Here is a 23,865-nt window from a genome sequence, read left to right on the forward strand (position 1 = left end):
TGATGTTTAGCCAAACACCCTGTTGGCTTCTCCAGTTTCAATTAAAATCAGAAGTAGCCCACAGGATAATTGGCCAAAGGTCAGCAAGTTCGATTCAACAAGCAGAAAAAAATACTAAATTCTATATAAACAAACAAACAAATAAACTGAGGAATTTAGGAATTGAGGAATTCAAGTTTTCTATAATATAAAATACATTTATTGTTAATCTTCCTATTTTTTTTTGTTTTGGTAAGATTAAAAAATATTTTTCCTGTGTCATTTTACTAATTTTCGTGAATAAACCAATAAAAATATATAAAAAAATAAGACGGTGATTTTTTTAACAGTCTAATAGCTAACATGTTCGTTAAAAAATTGCTACTAATTTTTAAAAGTAACTTTCCACAAATGGATCTATTAGATTAAAACTTTTATATTTTGTGCATTAACAAAACATATCTTAAATATTATGAAAAAGTAGATTTTAAGCCAACTTAATGTTTTAATGGAGTAATGAGCAGCAATGAAGTAAGAGAAGATGGAATACTACAAGCGAGTTTTTAAATCATGTGTCAGATTTTAGATAGTAAGAATTGTGATATTTGTATAAAGCAGTTCAGTATTTTGAAAAATAGACAAGAAGCAAAAAATGTTTATAAAAACAATAAGAAAAAATAAAGCGTATATCAAAAGAAAAATTCCCATCTTGCTGTCTGTCAGAGTGCCTATTCCAGATTTAGATAGAGATCGGTGTGACTTTAACAATGCATTAATGACAGTTGTGCACGCTGATAATGACAATGGTTATTGGCAATGGCACTATTTGTGAAAAATAATCTAGAAATCAATTTACTGTATGCGAAAGAACGTTAATTCCTTTAAAATGCGTGTCAAGTAAAAAAAAGTTATTAAGAGAAATTGCCAAAAAGCAGTCACTTTCGGGGGGGATAGGGATACCAAAAAGTCACTGCAAAACTTAATGTTTTACAAAAAAATGTAAATGTAAGGCAAACGATCTATTATGTAATTCTAAGTGCCATTCAAGTCTGTCTTGCTGAAATGTAAGTAATACATAATAAAAGTCGGAATAATAATTATTTGTCTTCTGCATCTTTTGATCCATAAATGGGCAAGTATACCTAGTTAGTTTTTTACGTCATTTGTAGTTTTGTTACTTTGTTTAGAAAAAATGGAATTTGTTGGTACATATGCTGTTTGTAAATAAAGGTTTGAGTATTATTTGGTGGTTTTATTTAGATTTTTGTATATTTAGAGTATGCACGTCTATGATGAATGAGAAGTTGCTTGCTTAATATATTCGTAAATTATTATAAAGTGATATTGGATGGAAGATAAAGGAATAGAAGCAGTGACAGAACTCTTCAACGTTGTATATAACGCTGGAATAATGCCCGAGGATTGGTTGAAATCAGCCTTCGTTATGCTTCCAAAAAAGAACAGAGCAACAAAATGTAATGACCATCGGAGTATCAGCCTGATGAGCCATGTTTTAAAACTATTCTTGCGCATAATACCTGGTAGAATATATAGATAATTAGAAGAAAGAATTGGTGAAACCCAGATGGGCTTTCGTAAAGGTTTGAGAACGAGAGAAGCCCTGTTTGGTGTGCAAGTGCTGATTCAGAGATGCCGAGACGTGAATTATGATGTATATCTATGTAGTATTGATTTTGAAAAGGCTTTTGACAAAGTACAACACGATAAACTGCTTCAACTTCTTAAAAGGGCTGGGCTAGATACCAGAGATGTCCGAATTCTTCAGAATTTGTATTGGAATCAAAAAGCAGTAGTAAGAATTGGACCGCATCTCAGCGATAATATGAAGATCAAGAGTGTTTGTTGTTCAACCTGTATTCTGAAGAAATTTTTGACGTAAAACTGTTAATAACATCAGATACGCCGATGACACTTTAATCATTGAAAATACCAACGAGGATCTGAAATTATTGATGAATCAAATTACTAACTCGTGTGCTCAGTACGGACTTAAACTAAATGTTAATAAAACTAAATATATGATCATTAGTAAACATGTCTCACATCAGGATGATGGCATATATGTGGAAGGTGCACCTCTGGAACGAGTTGGGAGGTTGACGTACTTGGGCAGTAACATCAACGATAAATGAGACCCATCTAATGAAATTAAAATTAGAATAGAAAAAGCAAGAGCAGCATTCGTAAAAATGAAAAAAATTCTCTGTAACCATAATCTAACATTGAAACTGCGAATGAAAATGGTTAAATGTTACGTGCTTCCGGTTCTCCTATATGGGATGGAGTCATGGACACTCACTGACGCGACCATCAAGCGTCTAGAGGCGCTCGAAATGTGGATGTACCGTCGTCTACTCAAGATCAGCTGGGTGGATAGAGCGAATAACGCAGTAGTACTAGAGCGAATGAACAAACATCCGGAGATAATTTTAACCATCAAGCAGCGTAAGCTAGAATACTTTGGACATATTATGCGTCACCCTGAGAAGTATGCCATACTGCACCTCATAATGGAGGGAAAAGTGAATAGCAAGAGCGGCCCTGGAAGGAGAAGAACATCATGGTCGAAAAATCTAAGACAAGAGTATGGAAAATCCTCGATCGAACAGTTTCGTGCAGCTGTTAATAAAACAATGATTGTCAACATGATAGCCAGCCTGATACCAAACGATCGTTAAACGGTCACGGCACTATAAGAAGATTGGATATTACCGACCAAATTGTATAATTCGCCTTCTAACAGGATAATTTACAAAAATTCTTAAAATATATCTATTTTATGTATTAACCAGCTGTATTGGTTAATTCGGATTTTAGCCGGTTAATTCCCAAATTCACTAATTTGTTGTATTAAATGTTAACGTCAGTTTTATACACGATAGGCTAACATAATATCTCCCATAAAATACAGGCTGCGCAAATTTCAATGGAGGACCGCTTATACCATTGCAAGAGATTTTCCATAACATTATTTTAGTGTTTTTACACAACACATAATTTAGTGACAAAAAAATGAGTACAAACATTTATTTAATAAAAAAAACACATTTAAACATTTACTCATAAGAATTCAACGTGAAGTTCGTGCTTGCAAATAAGTCCGTAAGTCATCCTCTAGATCCAATCGAGATCGATATTTTGAAATGCCGGATTTACATGAGTAGGTCGATGCGAAATGAATCAAAATATTGATTGCCCCTTTTTTCAGCTGATAACCAAAATTTTTGGCAAGTCAGAGATCTAAATTGAATACGCAGAGTTTCGTCACTTGAAATATCAATTAACTGTTCCTTTTCATTCAAAGGGATATTGGAATTAATATCAAACGAAAATGTTATTTTCATTAGCGAATTCTAAAAAGCACGGAAACATGTCTGTGTTGTTTTTGTTTAATTCTTCTTGCCAAAGCATCAGCTTATTCTTAAAAGCTTCGATTTTACTGCTCAGTGTTAAAATGTTTGTACTCTCACCCTGCAAAATTCAAATTCAAATAGTTAAGTTTTTCGAAAACGTCAACCACGTAACTGAGTTTTGCGAGTCAATCTTCATTAATGAATGAATGTGCCAATATATGATTAATTTCTACCGAAACATTGTAAACTTCGTTGCTCAAATCAAAAATACGTGGCAATATTTTGCCCCGAGATAGCCATCTGACTTCAGTATGTAGTAATAACGTCTCATACTCAGAACCCATCTCATGCAGAGTATTGAAAAGAGATAACTGTTTAGGCTGTTGCCTTTAATGTAATTGATTACAATAACATCCTGTAATACTTTGTACAATTCTTCATCGATGTCTTTTGCAACTGGAGCTTGTCTATGCATCATGCAATGATTGAATACTATATGAGGAGCAATTTTTATTATTAACCCTTTAAGTCGTTTCTTACTACCTGTAAACGCTGAAGCACCATCTGTACAAACGGCGACGCAGTGGGCCCAGGAAGATCATTTTCCTCAAAATATCTGTTAATAACTTCAAATATTTTCTCTCCAGTTATTCTTCCTTCTAACCTTTTACAACATAAAAAATCTGAGACATTTTAGTAATGTCTGTAGTTTCGTCAAGTTCTAGAGCAAACACAGGAGAGTTTTGTATTCGATTTAACAGAACTGATTCTATATTACGTGATATGGCTGAAATTCGCCGAGAAACGGTGTCTCTTGATATTGGTATTGTTTTTACATCGTTACCATATTTTTCTCTTATGTAGATTCTACACAATCGAATGCCCTGCTGTCACAGAAGACCCAAACAGGACAATCGCCGGACTTTATAGAATATAGAACCTTCCAAGAATAAAGTAACTGCTTTTATGGAGGATCTCCCACTTCGAAAATCGAACTGGTTATCGGAAGGGAATTTATTACGTTACCTTTTTTATGTACTGACCAATTTTTTGGCTAGAAGGAAATTTTCCTTCACAAAAATGTTGACAATTTTCCAAAGAAACTTTCACAAGCTCTGCGTCGGTTATTTATAAATTAAACTTTACAAATAACCGAAGCAGGAAGAATCCAGCAGATTTGTAGATTTGATTAGTTGGCTTCGAGCGTAAATCGCCATTAAAATAAAAATGAATAACGCATAAAAAAATTACGGCAGACAAAAAGAACAAAAGAGGAAGTAAACAAGTGGGCGAATGAATGAGAAATCGCGACAAAATCGCCCTGGGTTTACCCTCGATTTGCCGTATTGTCTTCGACAATGCCGCGCAGCGGATCATTACCACTATAAGGGGGGTCGTTAACTGGTCCTCTCCCCTCCCCCATTTCGAGAGTGGCACTCGATCGAAAACAACCGCGTTTACATTCAATCTATTCTCTGTTTACACGCTCTTTACACCGTCCCGAGTGTTTGCTAGTTGCGATTATATTCGTTATTGTATGCGTTCGATTTCATTGTCGCGGAGAGTGCAGAGGGGTGGGGGGCTGATAAACCGGTTCTTTCGATCTTTGTTTATCGTTTTAAACGCGTGGCGTCGGAAAAGAAAAAACCGCTTTCGGGTGGGTTTCTTCTTAAAAATCACTTTCGTTGTTATACAAGTCGTCTCAAAAGCGCGAAAAGCATTAAAATTGTATTTTTTTAAATGTATTTACCTGAATCCGCCGCTAAGGGGCACTCTGAACTGAATACCATCCGATAGCAAAATATATTCACCGCTATAAGTTAACAAATCCAACGATATAAGAGGTGGGTCAAACAGGTTCTCTTCTATGGTAACATTCTAATCGAACACTGGATCCAAACGAAAATTGTCTGGGTTCAACCGTTTGACAGCTAGAGGGCATACAGGGCAGGTACATTATTAAAAAAAATCTTGTGAAAAAAGATTCCTTTTACCTTTCTTTTTTTTCAAAGAAACTTCCGCAGGCTACTGTAATACTTTTTACAAAACTTCTGGATTCCTCCTGCGTCGATTTAAAAAACTTTAAACAACTCAACTTAAAAAAATATCCTACGCCATCTATGGATCGCAACCTTAAATCTGTTATTAAGGCTTCTTTTCTATCAGACTCTGTGAAAGAATCTGTTACCCCTCACGACTCTAAAATTCCTCGTCTCTGCGGATTCCCAAAGATTCACCAACCAGGATTACCCCTTCGATCTATTGTCAGCACAAGTGGTTCTCCAACATATTCTCTAGATTCTTTATTAAAACCCCTTACAGAAAAAACTGACAGTTTCGTAGTTAATTCCTTTCACTTCATTGAACAATTAAAAAGCATTACATTAGATAAACAAGATATTCTAGTTAGTTTCGACGTAGAATCCCTCTTTACCAAAGTTCCTATTCCTGAAACTGTCGACATCATGTCAGATATATTAAAATCCGAGAATCTGGAATCAAACCTTCTCACCTTAATTGGAAAATGCTTACCGGGAACATATTTTTCTTATAATGAACAAATTTTTGAACAAACGTCGGGAACAGCCATGGGTTCTCCACTATCACCAGTTATCCCGAATATATTTATGAAAGCCTTTGAGAAGAAAACTCTCGACACCTTTCATCTAATACCAAAATTATAGAAACGCTACGTCGATGATACTTTTGTTATTTGGAAAAGAAACCCTAGTAGATTAGACATTTAAACTCTATACACCCTAACATACGTTTTACTATTGAGTTGGAAACTAATAATAACCTACCATTCTTAAATATTCTTATTAATAGAAAATCAGACCTAACATTGGGTAATTGGTATTTACAGAAAACCTACGTACGCAGACCGATACCTTAATGAATGGTGACATCACCATCCCGCCCAAAAATCATCGGTTATCAACTTTCTTGTTTACTAACCAAAACTTAGACACAAGCAACGATGAGTAAGCAAATCCCTGAACTATTTTCCCACAATTCAGGGCGTTTTCTTCGTATTACTTCTCGCAAACGACGCACTTTTCACCCCACCCTCGTATTCGGATTTACTACACCGCACTGGTATAAGTACGAATACAAATGATACATGAAACCATAGTCTTAAAATTTCAATGCCTAAAAACAAGGGAAAACTTCCGAAGAATTGCAGAGTAATTTAGAGGATCTGCACATACACCTTTTAGTAGGACATTTTCGAAGGCAGTTGAATTTCTTAATCCTTAGCCGCTATATAACGACAATTGTCGGACTACACTTGTTTCGCTGAGATCGCACATCTTCAGGAAGAAATTTTCTTTGCAAAAGTCAATTGATTTCTGGCAAACAACTGAGCCAAGGTTGCTGTGCTGATTCCAAGACGTTAAAAATCTTATTTCGTCTTATTTTCACTTCTTTTGCTTGTTGCATAGAGCGAAGAGCGCGTCAGGAGCGCCACCATTTTCTTCAATAGCTTAGCTTATAGATTATCATTTGTTGCATTTACAAAAGATGGCAAGTCAGTAGAATCTTCATTCCGTATCTTTATTGACCGTACGACCTTGAATCAAAGAAAACAGTAAGCAAAACCTTGACATTTGACCGAGCTTGGCGCATTTTTTTTGGACTTGGCGATTCTGGGACCTTTCATTAGGACGACTGGGTCTTCAACCACTTCTCTAGACGTTTTCTCAACATTATTTGTTTCACTTCTTCAACGCTTTCAGCAGTTGCTGGGGCGTTTTGAAAGAGTTCCGTCATCGGCGTCTTCTCGAGCAATTTGGAACAGCTTGTACCACTTGTAAACATTAACTAACTAACCAACTAACAAAAACAAATATCCCGCACAATAACAAAAGTAATCTTGTTTTTCGAAAGTATCAGCGCTCGTATAAAAAGGATCACCGTCGAAAAAAAAAATTTTTGTCTGTCCGTTCTCCGTTCTCGTCTTTTGAATTTTTCTGAATAACATTCGAACCGTTGGAGCTATAAAATTGAAATTTGCCTCATTTTTAACCATCCACGAGGCACATAAGCTAACAAGAAATAGCCCTGATCCGATGACGGTATCCATCTTTTCGTCGCGATTTTCGACTGTTTTTTTGGACCTTGCTATGAAACACGATAAGTGTCCGAAATTAGAAGCAATCGACTTCATATTTGGCACATATATGCAGCTTTGCCCCGTGAAGGAACCTACTGAAAATGGGGGAGCTGGGGGGTCGTGCAATGGTCTATAAGAAACATCATTTTTCAAAAACTGTTTACGAGACCAAAAAAATTCTTGAATTTCAAAATGTAATAATATACGGGGTGTTACAATTAATAAAAGCAAGTTGACAGCAACATCTCAAAAGACTGTTAATGAATGGGTTGGGTGAAGACCCTGTATAGTCATATCCTCTGTGTGTAAATTGTAAAAAAAAATTGTTTATAAAAAGTGAACAAATAGTAATAGCGAGTACCCCGGTATAATATTTTAGCTGCATAAAAAATCGATATCGACCGTCTTACATCTTCTTTCCTTAAACGCCACTGTCGACTATTACCGTCTAATGGATTCGTTTCAATTAGCTTAGATTCTTTTATCGTCGTCTTTCGGGCCGCAGAGAGGGAAAAAAATCCATTAAGTAAGGAAACAATTCGGTGGGAGTTAACACATCAACGTTGGCCGTAAAGCGATCTCCGGAGTTACGTAGTTTGTTCGGGAGGTTAACTCCCAGGGCACTCCGCCGACAGGCCGGAAGCCCTCCCCCGCCCCTTGCACCCGCGAGAGCGGAGACGGGATTTTTCTTCTAATGAGGCAAAGCGATATAACGCTGTTGTTTCGGCGTTGAAATGGGAACAATGAATGAAATTTTAATTTTTGGTTAGTTTTATATTATCAATAAAGTACATTATTCCAAAATTAAATAAAAAAGGGCGTAGCCCATTTCGGCGCCAAAGTTACCAGAACCAGGTAAAAAAATTCACTCTTGATGTTATGAAGAGCAATAAGGTGTATTCCCAATAGCCTTATTTTAAAACTTTTCGCGTGTGCACATTAATGAAAATGTCTACAACCAGTGATGATGAGTCTGACAAATCAGAAATAACTAGGCGAAGAGCAAAAAATTTTGATTTTGTTTAAAAACTTTAGATTTAAAGACTACAATCGGAAAACCAAATTGGAGAAACAAAATGGAGTTGCGGCAGCGGGAACCAGAGCGAGAAAATGTTTTACAAAGACAAATCGTAAGTTCTTCTGGCAAAAGAAAAGCTGAAAGCGATACCCCAAAAAAACATTCAAAATTAATCCGGATAGAACTTGGTGAGTACTAGTTGTATGGTCCTAACGACAAGGGATGTACATTATATAAGACAAAATATCTATTATGCCCGTCTTGAATTATTACTGACAATGGCAAAGTCAATCTTACCAGTTCACGGTGCTTTAGAGAAAAGGCAGCGAAGGGCAAACAGAGAGTAAGACATTTTATTAGCGAATGACAAGATAAATAACATCGCAATTTTGTCATGTAACAAAAAATTAAAATGTTGGTACGACTACTATATACAATACTTTTGCTTATTGCATGGATTTTTAAATAATCATTATATTCCATTAGCGTTTTGTTTATTTTTTTGTTTTATTATTTTATTTGTTTGTCTATCAAAAAATGTGGAACTTTGTCAAAATTTAATAAACAATATACAGGGTGAGTTTTACCTTTAATTCTAGACATTTTTCCTATATCATCCAAGCCAATTTAAAATCCATTATATTATTATTAAAAAAAATGCGGAATTTTGACAAAATGTGAATTTAAACAATTTGCCAAAGAAAATAGTTAAGGCTGTCGATTCTATCGGACCCAAGCTTGGTATCGTCGGATTCAAAAAATGGTATTAACGCTACAATACAAAGATAAGAACTCGGAAGCCGGGAATGGCTACATGGATGTTTTGGACTTTTGTTTTTAGAAGCTGAAAAAGTAGATTTTTTTTTCACGAATACGAACTAAAACCACAGAATAATCAGTTAGAAAAGTTTTCTGATTTCCATTTCGAAACATATTTGACAAACTAGCCAAAACTAGTAACACTTGGAAATAATTTCTTTCTCACTTTAACACAACCAAACACATCTGTCGATGTTTAGTTTTGTTAACGAACATATATGTACAAAGTTCAGTTTATATAAAATGCAACAGACCTCATAGATTTAAGAATATAGCGACACAGAATAAACATGACTATATTGCTAAGAAAATTACACAATATAACAATAACACATTATCAGAACTAGAATATGTTAAAATATTATGCTAAAGCATAATAATTGAATAAGCAATATACAGAGTGAGCCTTACCTTTAATTCCAGATATTTTTCCTGTATCATCTTGTATTTTATATATTTTGTACTTAACGACGTCAATTTAAAATCCATTATATTATTAGTTTGTATTTCCCTTTATATATTAATTAGGCAAATTTATTTTTGTGGAGAAATGAGAAACGAAAATGGAAAAAAAATGAAAATGGCGACTTTCTTCCGATTTTGATACTTTTATTCCAAGTACCTGCCGGATGTACCGATTTGGGAATTGCCAAGCAAAAAATGTAATAGCTATTGGGCACCTAAATGAAATTAAACAATTAAATTTAATTATCAAAATTAATATCACAATGTAAATTTAATTTCAATTACTACTTTGTGAAGTTCATTAAAAATATTGAACTTAATTATCCGAATTGCAATTCGAAAATAATCAAATCCGTTATTCTAAAATTAAACAACATATAAAATAGGAAATTTTGAGCAGGTAGTGGGTACGTACGATTTAGGTTTATTTAATTACGAACCGAGTTAATAAAAATAAAATTGAAGATAAAGTCAGATTTCAAAGAAAAAAAATAGAAATTGATACTAAGTGAGTAGTGGATATAAGTAATTGCGTAAAATCAAATTAGTAAAAAGAACAATAGAAATTTAAATAATATAGGGGAGCTAATAATAATAAAAACTATTGAAAATTAGATGACATTTGATGTTATACTCACTAAAGATTTAGTTCAGATTACTAACAGAATTATTAAACAATAATTAACTTACTAAGAAATTATCGGAATTCTCAATACGTCGAAAAAATTAAGATACCAAGAAAATAGTTGAAAATAACACAATTATTTTATTATTAAAATTAAAATTTAAAAAAATAGGGGTTATTCAGATAACTAATGCAGCGACTATTTAATAAATTTCTAGTAGCACATTTTTCCATCATTTTGTCTCAGTTCATCGATATGTAAACAAAATTAAACCACTAAATAAAAAAACACTATCGAACTGCGAACCGAACACTTTATCCGCCCCCTACTCCGGTATATTTGAACTCCCTCTTCGCCCCGTCCCCCATCCGCAACATACACATGATGGTGTGCCACTCGTGCCTAATGAGCTAACGATTTCCAAACAGTTTATTCTGTGCCGGTGTAATTGCGCAGTTATATCATCGTTAATGCTCTACGTTTTGTCGTTCTCTGTTGAAATATGGCCGTCGACACTTTAAATTGCCTGAATTTATACGGGGAGTTGCAGGAGGGAGGAGGGAGGTGGGTTTTGACTGCGCTGCCAGAGGCATCGAACTACCCACAAAATACCCTCTAAAGGAACAGTAAAACTTGAAAAATTTTTTATGACAGTGGTCTAAATTTCGACTCAAAAATTAGTAAAGACAACCAGAATCAGTTTAAAAAGACATTTATTTCAAACCAAACAATAGAATGGGTTAATTATTTGCGCCTAAACAAAAATTTCAGTTTAAAGGAGTGCCAATAAGGGAAAACCAATGGGTAAATCACTGAAAAAATCCGCAGACTGAAATTCCCATTTTGGAAAAAAATACCCAAAATTCCGCCGAAATCTATGAAATTCTCCGCAATTTTCCAAAAAAACACCCGAATATGTCCCAACATATTCAGCATGATTTTCCTTCTACTACAACCTTCCCGAGGCAACGAGCCCACACTTGCCATTGTTGCCATTCCATACATTCAAAATATCACTGATCACATATCAAAAGTTCTTAAGAAATATAACGTCGAAACCAGATTTACCACCGGTCCAAAGGTGTCTCAACATATTCGATCCGTCAAAGATAAAATTCTCGTATATGAAGTTCCTCCATCCTTTCTTATCTAGTGCCATTATCCCCAGTCCTCTTTCTCTTAGTATATTCGGTATGTCCTGATCCCATGTTAATTGCGGTCTTCCTCTATTTCTTGCGCTGAATTTTCTCGCTTCCCAAATCAGTTTTGTTGGTCACTTTTTGTCCATTCTTTTTAGGTGTCCGTACCATCGTAGTTGGCATTTCTCAATATGTTTGAGAACTGGTTGTACTTTCAATCTCTCTCTAATCGAGTCATATCGGATTCTGTCTCTATCTTTCACCAATATCAGAATCAGTAATCCGAGACACTGACCATGCCGTTCCCTCAGCTCCTCCCCCCTCAAACAATATATAAGCCGCTAAGCTCTGAAGAAGCCAGCAGAACGATTGGCGAAACGTCTTCAAACAAGCGATGCAGGAGGAATCCAGAAGTTTTGTAAAAAGAGGATCAAATCAATTTGATTGTCGGAAACTTTGGTGACAAAATAAGAGTCCAAAGAGGTTTTAAAAAAACTTCCCAACGCTGCTGTTCAAGCAAAAGAAATTACGAGAACATTAGACGAAACTTTGGCCGAGTTGTTAAAAGAACATAGGAGCAGGGCAAAATGTTTCGTCATCTGCGAGTGTTTGTGGGAAAACTATAGATATAGTTGAATGGATAAAATGCTGCAAATGCCAGAAGTAGGATTGTGATATATGTAATAATGACAGTAAGGATCCCTATTTTATTTGTGATAGGTTAGATAAGATAGGTGTGAAAATAGTTGGGATGAGGAAACCTATCATGTCCCTTTTTTTATTTCGATGTTGGCCTCTATTGGAGCAGAGAACTCTATAACAAACATCGAGTTACTTCGTTTATCTAACAGAACTATGAATTGACTACGGTATGCAAGAAGAAGGAACCCGAAAGCGAGTCTCCAAAGTCTGGAGATGCCTGTAGAACAATCCATGCTGCGGCTTACTAACGTGGTCTTCTTGTGGTCAAGCTTAGTGAGTGCTGGTTATCTGCATCTAATGTGAAGGTGAGACGTCAACGGCCTGCGCTTGACTTGCTGCTCTAAAGAGGAATGCTATGACATTGGCAGCTTCATGATCCCTCACGAGTCTCAGAAGTGGGTCCACGCTGTTGGCGATTTTGCAGGCAACGACCAAGACAAGTCTGTCCTGCAGACACTCCAGACTCAGAAGACCTCTTCCTCCCTCATCTCGTGGAAGGTATATTGGGGAAACGGTTGAGCAGGGATGAATGCTACGATTGAGATGTATCATCTTACGCGTACTCACATCCAGATCTCGCAATTCCTTTCGTCGCCACCTTACCACCCCGAAGAGAATAGAGAAGCACCGCCACCGCGAGCATATTATCATTATCATTGTCATTGTCATTAACATCATAATTTATTATTACTATTATTACAAACACACTTACAAACTTAACGGTACAGTTGAGGGTATATACAGATTAGTAAACAAAATATGTACGCAATAAGCGCAATTTCAAAAATATACACTAACAAATACACGCCAATAGTCAGTTAACCCCTGCACAGTCAATCCTTGTAGCGGATAACCAGTTCAGCGGGATTCTACTAGATTCCAAAGCTGACTTGGGAGTTCAGTATAACAGAGATTACATGGGCTTCGGACTAAGTAAGTAGCTGTTTTCTGTATTTCAGATGCTGAATGTCTGCCTGGTATTTGGTTTACATACTTCGTATCAATGAGGTAAGTGGTTTTTTCTTCTCTAATGATAATGTCCGGGCAGTTAGCTTCTCATTGTCCTGTCCATCCTTATAGTGTAGTCAGTAGACTTCTTTTTCCGCTGGTTGCGACCTTTTCCACCTCATGCTGATACCACTGCTCCGCCTTAAGTTGGCACTGATAATATTTACATAGTTCGAAATGTATTAGTTAGCAAACTTTATTATACTGCTAAGTATTTCCGGGCTTTTGAGCCGTGGTCCCGAGATTACACTCGACGTTTCGTCTGCAACTGCGGCAGACATTTTCAAGAGCGGCGATGCGGTAACGGTCGAAGTGATCTTCCGTACTGCTCTCCGATGACTGATTTGCCTAGTGGAGAATCCCCGGTATTTAAGCGCGCTGGAGTCGGCGTGGCCTCGCTATTAGGCATAGGTCATATTCGTCCGGGTAGATATGATGTTTTGTTTATGACCTGAATCCACGTTCTGCTGACGTTAAGGCCTTCGTATTTTCTGTTGAAATTATTCTGATGTTTCAGACACATCACGGGACCACGGCTCAAAAGCCCGGAAATACTTAGCAGCGTAATTTCTGGCCGTGAAGGCCTAACATATTTGATAAACTTTATTATGTCTGTCAGTGTATCATTTTAAAGCGAGGATTATGCAGGCGGAAATGATATTGGTCACTGTCTCGCTTTTTTCCTTGCACAGTCTACACTTGTCATCTTGACAGATCTTCATGATTCGCTGTTCGGTATAGCGAGTTCTAAGGGCTTGCTCTTGAGCTGCGGTAAGTAGCGCTTCCGTTTCCGGCTTCAGCACACCATGTCTAAGCCAGCAATTCGATGCCGCATGGTCGGTCGGTACGTTTTTCATGTTCCTGACTAGCTGGCCGTGGAGTGGTTTAGTTATCCATCTTGTTAGTGTTTTATCCAGAAGTCCTGCCTTGATTTTCATTTTTGAGGGGAGATCGGGCAACTGCGGCATCATTATTATTGTCGTCATAATTATCATTATTATTATTATTATTATTATTATTATTATTATTATTATTATTATTATTATTATTATTGGTATTATTATTATTATTATTATTATTATTATTATTATTATTATTATTATTATTATTATTATTATTCTCTTTTATCAGGGTACCATTAATGTTTTTTATTCGTTCAGTTTTCGAACCGAAGGTGCGCTAAACGAAACCCCATTCCTCGCCCCCCGACGACCGCCCCGTATATTAAGCAATATCAACTTCTCAAGGGCGGGACCGCCTCCCCCTCTTTATCACCCCCCCCCCCCCGTTCATCCCGCCGCGCGCCGGCCACCGTCCGATGCGGAAACGGAGAGCGTTTCCCGAAAAGAGGGATGGCCGTTTTCCTTCCTGGGTGCCCTACGAAACCGCTTTCTTTGTAACGCGACCGAGAGCGGGCGACCCCCACCCCCCCAACCACCCGGCCGCCATAAATTCGGACGTATATTCGACCGGTCCGTTTCCAGAAAACAAGATAAAACACTCTAATGGATACACAACGTAAACCTCTACCGTTCAGCGGGGTGCAATCCCCCCCTTCCACCCCCCCAATTCCTATCGAAATCCCTCAACATCTCCGTTAGAACCTATTCTAAGTTGGCAACTTAAAATGCCCAGAAAAAAAATAACGTAATCGCCTGGTTATTAAAAAAACTGATATCAAGCTAATGATACCTATCTATCTTTTGGTATTTTTTCCCTTGTTACAAAGAAAATGTCTTTGGTTCCATCATTTTGCATTTGAATTAAAATCATTGTTGTTTTTGTGATAAATTTAAAATAAATGCTTTTGAGATAATCTCATTGACTTTGCCTCTATAGACTTTCATGTTTATTATTTTATTTACCGGTTTATTTGGCCCTGCAACTTGGGCAATTTGGCCAGCTTGCAAATAAAATAAAAAAATTGATAAAGGATGCCTTCGTAAAAAAAGGGTCTGGGCTATTCTATCATCGTCCGGATTTATGAACAGCGATTATCACATACGGGATATCCGATCCCATTTGGCCTGGTTCCCAGCGTGAATATAAGGCATCCGGAAACCGAGAAATACACCATACAAATCCATAGACTTCCACACAAAACACGCACTGATTCACAAAACTATAGGTGCTACGCCTCTAACAATGTGACTGAAAGATGTACTGAACAACGACACAAATTTTTCCATCGATTTCTAACCTCTTCGGAACCGAGCTGGAACAAACCCCCACCATGTGAAATGGTTTCTCTTTTCTCCTTTCGTGGTTACGTTCTTGCCGAAAATCTATATATGAGATGAAATGCAAAGAAAAATGAATGCCGATTTGAAGAATGATTTTGAGTGGCTGTGAAATAATAACCACGGACAAGTGAAAATTCTGTGCTTTTGGTAAACGACATAAATTGAGTAAATTAAATTTCGATGTAGACATTTATATTAACAACAAAAAATTAATACATGAAAACGAAATTAAATATCTGGGTGTTATATTTGACTCAAATTTGACGTTGCATACATATGCCGATAACATAATGAAGAAGTTTGCTAAAAAGATTAATTTTATATCTAGAACACGGAAAAATTTGTCAATTGACACCAGCCCAGCTGCTCCCTATTTAGGATTTGGTTATTATTATTATTATTATTTCAAGATCATTTGTATGTATACTCCCCTAGGTCCCCAGAAACAGCTCATTTTTTTAAAAGTTTTGTCATTTCATTCACACCATTCGCTACTAAAATTGATTTGGTGTAACCTACTCGAAATAGATATTTACTGTATTTTGGCCAAAAACTACAAAATATTTTTTAGATTATGGTCTTCAATTCCGTGCTTTCAATTAATCCCCATTTATTACCCCACCCGATTATCGACGCTAATACCGCGTAATCCTTCAGTTTTCGAAGATTAACTTTTATTGCGTAGATTTTTTTCGTTCAATTGGCAGCAATAAACCGCGACGCGGACGTCACCGCAGCCACCGGATCGCCCGGATATAAGTCCCGGTGACCGGGGACGGACGGTATTCAGTCTCCCGGGTCCGTTAGCAAGCAACATGAAGTTCGCAATTTTGGTCGTCGCCTTGGTTTGCATCCAATGTAAGTACCACATCACCTCCTCCCACCCCAGAAAACATATTGAAGTCGAACGCTTCCAGGTATGGAAGCAGTCCAGTTTCAGGTGTTGCCGGCGCAGTCCGGTGGCCTGTTCAACGTCCACGACCTCCAGAAGCCGATCTTCACTAACGAAGGCGACGCGCAGATCTCGAATTTGCCCGGCTCGCTGAACGATGTGGTGATCAGTAACAAACCTATCTTCTCCAACCAAGGTGACGCGCAGATTTCCAATTTGCCCGGCTTGGTAGACGATGTAGTCATCAGTAACAAACCCATCTTCAGCAACGAGGAATCGCTGGCCGATTCGTCAAACGACGCGTGCAACGTTTGCTTCACCCAGCTCAAGGAGTTGGCAGCCGAGCTCACCAGAGCTTTCGTCTGAAGTTCTACGGCGCCGCTGGCTGTGCACTAACTACGCTTTCCTGTAAATCCCCTTTCGAAGCAACGGAATAAAACGTTTATATTATACATTTGTTGGTTATTTGGTTTACTACTTCGTAACGAAGATATGAGGGTTGCCCTACACCCTTTCAGTCTGAAAGAATGACCTATCAGGTCGCCCTGCCCTTCACGAGGCAATATCGTCTGCACCAAGTCCAGATTTTAAGGCTCATTCTCTGGATAATCAGATATCTTTTCTCTCGTCTCTTTCGGACAATGACAAATCTTTACTTCACTAGTCATTTGCTGAAGCCAAAGATTATGCATACATGAAGTCATCCTAAGTACTTCATTTATTTGAAGTCTACATCGCATCGGCGAAAAAACTTTCTTCACTACTACAAATTGCTTAAGACCTTCGCCTCTTTTTCCAGAGCCCTTCATTGGAGAACCTAAGCAAATTGTATGTAGAGCTTTGCTTCATTAGTCTAAATTTGTTTAATTGTATCTTTGTTTTGAATTTCTCTTTCAAATTGAATATACTTCATCTATTTGGCATCCACATCACGATATTCACATTCAGTCTCTCTCGGCCACGTGCAGAGAACCTTTCTTCACTACCATACATAACATGTACTCAAAAAACTTCTAGTGTTTTTCATACTTCAAAACATGCAAGTAAAAAAGGGCTTTTTCATTAGAACGCTTAGCCAAATTGTATATATAGTCTCGCTTCATTTTTCTATACTTGTTTCCTTATGTCAATATTTTCAATTTCTCTTTCAGATTATCAAAGCCATCTCAAATTTACCTCATCTGTTTGGCGTCTACATCATGCAATCTTCCCTGTTTTTCATACTGCTGCTGATGCTCTTGATGGGCCAAATACATCAGTATTTGTTGATGTAAAAAAGTGATTTTATTAGAGAGCTTTAGCAAATTGGATGTATCGCCTCGCTTAATCTTACCTCATCTGTTTGGCGTCCACGTCACGACGTCCACTCCTGTTTTTCACACTTCACTGCCACAGAGAGAGAGCTGGACGGTCTTGACGGGCCCCATACCACTGCTTAGCTGATGTAAAAAAAGGTCATTTCAGCTTAACCATATCACTGTTGGAAAATGCTTCTTCAGTCTGTACACCTGCTAGAAGCGATAGTGTGACGATGTTCACCAGTAGTCCCTATTGGCCAGAGAAACGTTCTTCATTTTACTAACCACTCATAACATCTTAATATGGACGGATGCTCTTAACATGCTCATCCTGCTTTATATACTCTTTTTCATTTTTGTCGCTTCTCTCTTAACTGTTTTTTCAAGCAGTTCTGTTTATTCAATCCCAATTTTATTTTTCACTGTATGTTGCGTACTAATGGACACTGTCCGATAATAAATATATAACTTAATAATAACCCCGCAGAGAACCGAATATTCAAAGTGGACGAATTGAAATCAATAACTGTCCCATCAAACTTTTTCCTTCCACATTACGCGATGACTTTTTGTTATTTAGCTCTCTTTATATTCCATTAGGGCATGCCATTATCTGCATTATTTTTCCATAATTAAGGCCATCGTAGACGTCGTCTCTTTTCATATTCTTTTCATATTGAAAACGACCGCGTCATTATTTCATCGGCCGTTACGTTTAAGAGATCGGCCACATCTCGCTATTTATCATTGCCGGGGCGGCGGGAGGGGGGGTTAGGGATGAAAGAAACGCTATTTATTATCCCGGGGACGGGTTATTTGTTCACCTAAAAGGGTTTTAAGTTCCGCGAGCCGACATTGTCTGAAGACCCCGATCCCTTGTTTTCCGTGCCGGGTTTTGTCTTTGATTCGACTCAAATTTCTCACTTTTTGTTACGATTTTCGACCTATAATCATTAAATTACACTCCTAATATTTAAGGGAATGATTTTTAGGTTTATTTTAAGAAGGAACATGTCGCTTAATTTGACCACTAGGCAATTACACTCAAATCCTAGCCAGAGAATACTCACCAGTAAGGACAGAAATAATGTGGCACTCAGACCGCTTAAGAACGCAAGAAGAATTAGCAATATTATTCCGGGAACTAGAATAAAGTGAAGGAGATAGCATATCAGAAAAAACGTAAGGAAGAAGTAGAAGCAGAAGAAAGAAAATCCAGCCAATGGTGGAGAAAGACGCCAGGACAAGGAATTATTCAGAATACACCGGCCAAATTTACAGTAAGCCTGCTAACCCACAAAAGGAATACCATAAGAGTAATGGTAGGTCTACTGACGAATCCCTTCCGGCTTAAAAGACATCTAGAAGAAGAAAAACGTTCTCTCCCATTCTCCCAATCTGAATTTTGAATCTTGATCTCCAGTGCCGCTCTCGTCTACAGGACTAACTAATTTTTTGGCGTTAGGAGGCTAGAAATTTAAATGCGGCTGGTTACCTTAATAGAAAAAAGTAATAAAACGCATTGCTTGACTTCAAAAATAAAAAATATAAGACGCAAGAAAAAGCAAAACTAAAATACAAAAACATAATATCATCAAACAAGGACTGCATAACTACGCAAAATATGATATTCAAGTTTTATAAATCACATCAGTGGTGGGTTCTCATTGGTTGTTTATAAATAGTTAAGGGTGAAAGCGTAGCACATCTGAAAACTCAATAATTTGTTTTCGGTGTAAATTAAACAAAAAAATCCTTTTTTTCTTGTACCTAAGGTTAAATTAGAAACTATTAAGGTTATAAAATATAGGTTGGCGTTAACTAAACCGTTTAGTTTTATTTTTTGTGTTGTTTTAAGTTGTCAGTCTAAAATTGCTGAACAAGACAGGAAGTACAGGAACAATGAAGGTATCTGGTGAAATTGAACATAGCATTGTACCTTTTTGACAATTGCAAATTCCGACTGTATTCAAAACTTAATGGATTTCAACGATATGTTGAAAAAACTTCATATTTCGCAAACAATAATTAGAAAAAAATAACATGGCATGTTCAAAGTTTTCTTTGTTAAAACAGCTGGTGAGTTTGAAGTATGTTTATAAAGAGAATGTATAGGGTGTCCGAAATAAGGTTCCCTAACCTTTTAAATCAAAAGCTAAGAACGTTAAAAAAAAATTAAATAGAAAATTTGCTTAGTTTCGTCTAGATTTTATTGGTGGGAAACCAAAATTACATTTTGTAAAGGAAACACCCTGTATATTACATTAGTAGACACTCCCTTCTATACTCAATCACTCAATCACTCAATGTATGGTTGCTATGGTTTATAAAGAGTGTTTTCGGAGTTATGGCCATTTTTTCGTCAAAAATGTCTGGTGTTAAATATTCCATATTTTTGACGCCCTTTCCGACAGCTGTACTTTTCTAATTCCAACAATTTTATAAAGTGGTACAGTCATTTATCCCACACTTGCATTGAAATTAGTTCGAATCGTTGATACAGGGTGAGTCAAAATGAAAAATATTACTATGCACTCTGCATAGTATAATTCCATTAATTACTCCTATTAAGGCTCTTCAATATTATTAAGCAATCCCTAAGCCTAAAAATTTTTTGAGGTATACATATTTTTATGAACAATAAACCAAGAAAACAAAAATAAATAAGTAAATTTTTAATTTCGTGAAAAAAAAGGTCCTTTCTTTCCATTAATTTGGAAGAAAAATATATGAGCATGATGTTCCAATATTTTTGACTCACCCTGTATATTTGAAAATAATTTTAAATTGTTTTTTTCAGTCTCACCTATAACTATTGAAGACAAATAATAAACAAGATATACTTTGACTTGTTGACTTTGTCCTTTATTTGGGGTAAATATCAGCTTCCTCATTTCAAATAGAACACCCTGTATATTTTTTAGATTTCCCCGGAAATTCTACATATATTTTAAGTCTAACCGTTTTCGACAAATTTTTTCTTAATTATTTAATTTCCTATTGTGTAATATTAAATGGATATTTTGGATGTAAATTAATACAGGTTGAGCAAAAATGAAGTATAAAAATTAAATTATAAAAAATGTAAAAGGTCAATTTTTTCATATAAAATTTTTTTATAATCTTATCCGATTTGGAATTGAAAATTAGAGTGAATTTGTATAAGGTGTTGTTGCTAAACTTGTTAATTAATTTTAGAACCCGTAAACGTCATAAAATATATCTGGAATTTCTTGGGGAATCCAAAAATGCACCAAAATATTCAAATAAACGGATCTTACCAACAATTAAAAATCTACATGGAACTATGGAACTTTTCTATTAATTTTTCTTTTCCATCGATACTAGTTTTTGTGCAAGATCGACATAAAATTATATATTCGGTCACTGTTTTCTTATTAGGACCCGCCGAAATCGAGCTCTCGCTCCGAAATAATTGTTACCCCTTGCGAAAAAGAAAATTCCTCCATAACCGGAAAACGTTTCAGCGGATAAATTCTCCTCCATTTGATTTTTTCGGGCGATTTGAAGTCGTAACACTATTTAGGACGGGAAGACACGCGAGAGCCCGGGGGTCCACGTAAACGATGCCAAAAATATTCGAAATTGTCCGTTAGACTGAGCGCGAATGAGTTCCGGTATCCGGACGCGCGACGTCGAGACGCTTTCACGCCTCGTTTGTTTAAAAAATGGCGCCCGGCACGAAACTCAGCGCGATTTACGCGCTCTCTTCTTCTTCTTCTTCTTCCTTTTAACAAGGTTTATTGAAAGCCAACATTTTATAAATCCAAACCAGTTTGGACTTAGAAAGGGGCGTTTCACCACCCAAGCTCCATTACGTACAGTCGCTGGCATAGGGCTTTAACGCTGTGTGACCACTCCAACGCCTTTGACTGTGTCAGTCTTTCAATTTTAATGAAAAAACTGGAAGTTTACGGCTTGGAACCCATTGCGCTAGAAGTATTATTCTCTTATCTCCCAAACATAAAGCAAGAAATTTTCTGCAATAATAAAATGTAAAGTTAGGGAGTTCCACAAGGTTCCATTATTGTTTTTAGTTTATATTAATGTCCTCTTTAGCCATATGGGCCCTCTGGCTCAGGTTAATTTTGCAGATGACTCTACATTTAAACACCACACACTTTATACAGGGTGTATGCACAATAAAATTACATCGATTTTGCGGAAGTTCTATAGTGGCCCGCAGGAGCACGATAGAAAAACAATGCGTTCCCCTAGGACAAAAAACAGCGAAGCGGCCTCTTTTGGAAATAAAAATCTGATTCCCGCTACTTGGGACGAACTTGCCCCGCCCAGTGACGATTGTTATTAATGTGGATGACGATGTAGAATAATCATTTTCTTGTAGTAGCACTTCCAATTTTGGCTCTGATGATGAAAATATGGTTTACTTGTATATTTGCAGTACAGTAGTTTATTTACCAAATTATCATATTTTTTTCATGTAGATTCACCTACTTAAATATTCGCTACGAAAAATAATAAAATTAAATTGTACTACTTCACTAACATTTAATTAAATCAAATATCGTTTAATTTCATTCGTTGGACAGACTAAGGGAAACTAAGTAGCCCATGAAAGTGCCTTTTCTTTGTTTACTATTTTGTGTTCTTGTAATTTTGTGTGTGGTCTATATTTGATCGAATCATTGTTATCGAATAAATCTCAACGTTTCTTACTTAGATTTTTCATGGATACATCATAAAATTACATCGGGAAAATTGTGAAACGTGCTATAAAGGTTAATTTGGAACCAGCATATTTTGTTTATCATCCAACCTAATAACCAGATTTTGGCTTTTTGCTACTAATTAATTGAAATTGACGCAATTTCTAAACAACATGTAACCCGAGTAATAACAGTACACATAAATGGTAATGCTGGTTAGTATTGCAACATAACCATGTACAGGAAAATAGCTTGAACAAATTTTCCAGCCTATTTATGTAAATTAACATGAAATACTTGTAAAGAAAGTGTTCTGATCATTTGGTAAGGTCGGATTATTTGGTAGGCATCGCGATAACAGTGAGATTCCGATTTGAAATAAACAAAATGTAAATTCGGCATAAGACGTCGATTAACAAAATGCGAAGTTCCCCAAGGCCCGATAACGGGGCCCGCGACATTAACGCCCAAAACTTACCTTTGGCGACGTTTTACTCTTGATAACCTTCGCTTTAAGGGTCTGGAGGTGGTTCGGCAAGGCGTCGCCCTTATTCGATCCTGCTTCTGCCACCGACTTCTCAGCAACCCCCTTAGAATTCTGAACCTTGAAAGCCTCGAACCGCCGCATCTTTTCCATCTCAATCTCCTTCGCTATCAGCTGTTTGTTGGAGTAAGACAACATTCTCCGTCCAGTGCAGGACTTATCGAATATGACAAACTCCTCAATGTTGGGTTCTAAAAACGCGAGAAAATATAAGTTGCTAAGCGAATTTTCGAAAAGACACACCCAAATTGTACTGGTAAAGACCCTCCGCGGTACGTTCTTGAACATAGTTTAAATTGTAATCGATCATTACACCGACCACCCTCAGCATGTTCTTTTTTTCCTCCTCGGTGTAAAGGTGCAAGCTGACCTGTTTGAAAGGCGGAGCCAGGATCCGGACTAACAGCGGCAACACGTCTAGTACCAACGGCAGGACCTGGTTGAAGCACCGCACCGTAGGCGCCATACCCCTCAACACCTCCGCTATTGTAGCCTTGCGACGAGTCTCTTTTACCCTCGCCTGGAAAGTTAAACGCGTCGTTTGTATTGAGCTAATGAAGTTGTTAATAATGAACGAGTAGATGCTTTGAACGGGATTTCGTAGCCGTTTAACGCGGTTGACAAGAGTTTTCGTTGAAAAGATTACTTTTTTAATTAACCGAGTAACCCGGCGCATCCGCCGGAAATTGGAAATAACAACAATCTATTAACTATTTTATCATATGAATAATTTGTCAATTGTTTATAAATCTCCTACGAAGAGACGACCATCGCGTGGATGGTAGCCAAACTAAAGTTTCATTTCGAATCAGTCCATTCTATTTCACTAATGGAAATTAATGGACTATTAATTCGTCGTCCCCGAAGTGATATCTGATTCTATCATTGTTGCCCAGACATATTTAAAACTGTGGAAGGACGCCGCCTTGTGCGTGGTAGTTAAATTAATG

At 36.9% G+C, this 23,865-nt stretch overlaps 1 protein-coding gene across 1 annotated transcript in view; it reads right to left on the reverse strand.

The window, feature by feature from the left end:
- The window catches only part of LOC132699359 (chromosome transmission fidelity protein 18 homolog), a 45,790-nt gene that overhangs the window by 19,758 nt on the left and 2,167 nt on the right, over positions 1 to 23,865 (reverse strand). The window contains exons 3-4 of the mRNA XM_060666019.1: positions 23,159 to 23,435; positions 22,850 to 23,106 (exon numbers count right to left, since the gene is read on the reverse strand). Of these exons, the coding sequence (XP_060522002.1) occupies positions 22,850 to 23,106; positions 23,159 to 23,435 (534 nt within the window). The remainder of the gene's footprint in view (positions 1 to 22,849; positions 23,107 to 23,158; positions 23,436 to 23,865) is intronic.

This window comes from Cylas formicarius, unplaced genomic scaffold (genome assembly GCF_029955315.1).
Source record: "Cylas formicarius isolate icCylForm1 unplaced genomic scaffold, icCylForm1.1 PGA_scaffold_3__17_contigs__length_32017465, whole genome shotgun sequence".
Taxonomy (NCBI): Eukaryota; Metazoa; Arthropoda; class Insecta; order Coleoptera; family Brentidae; genus Cylas; species Cylas formicarius.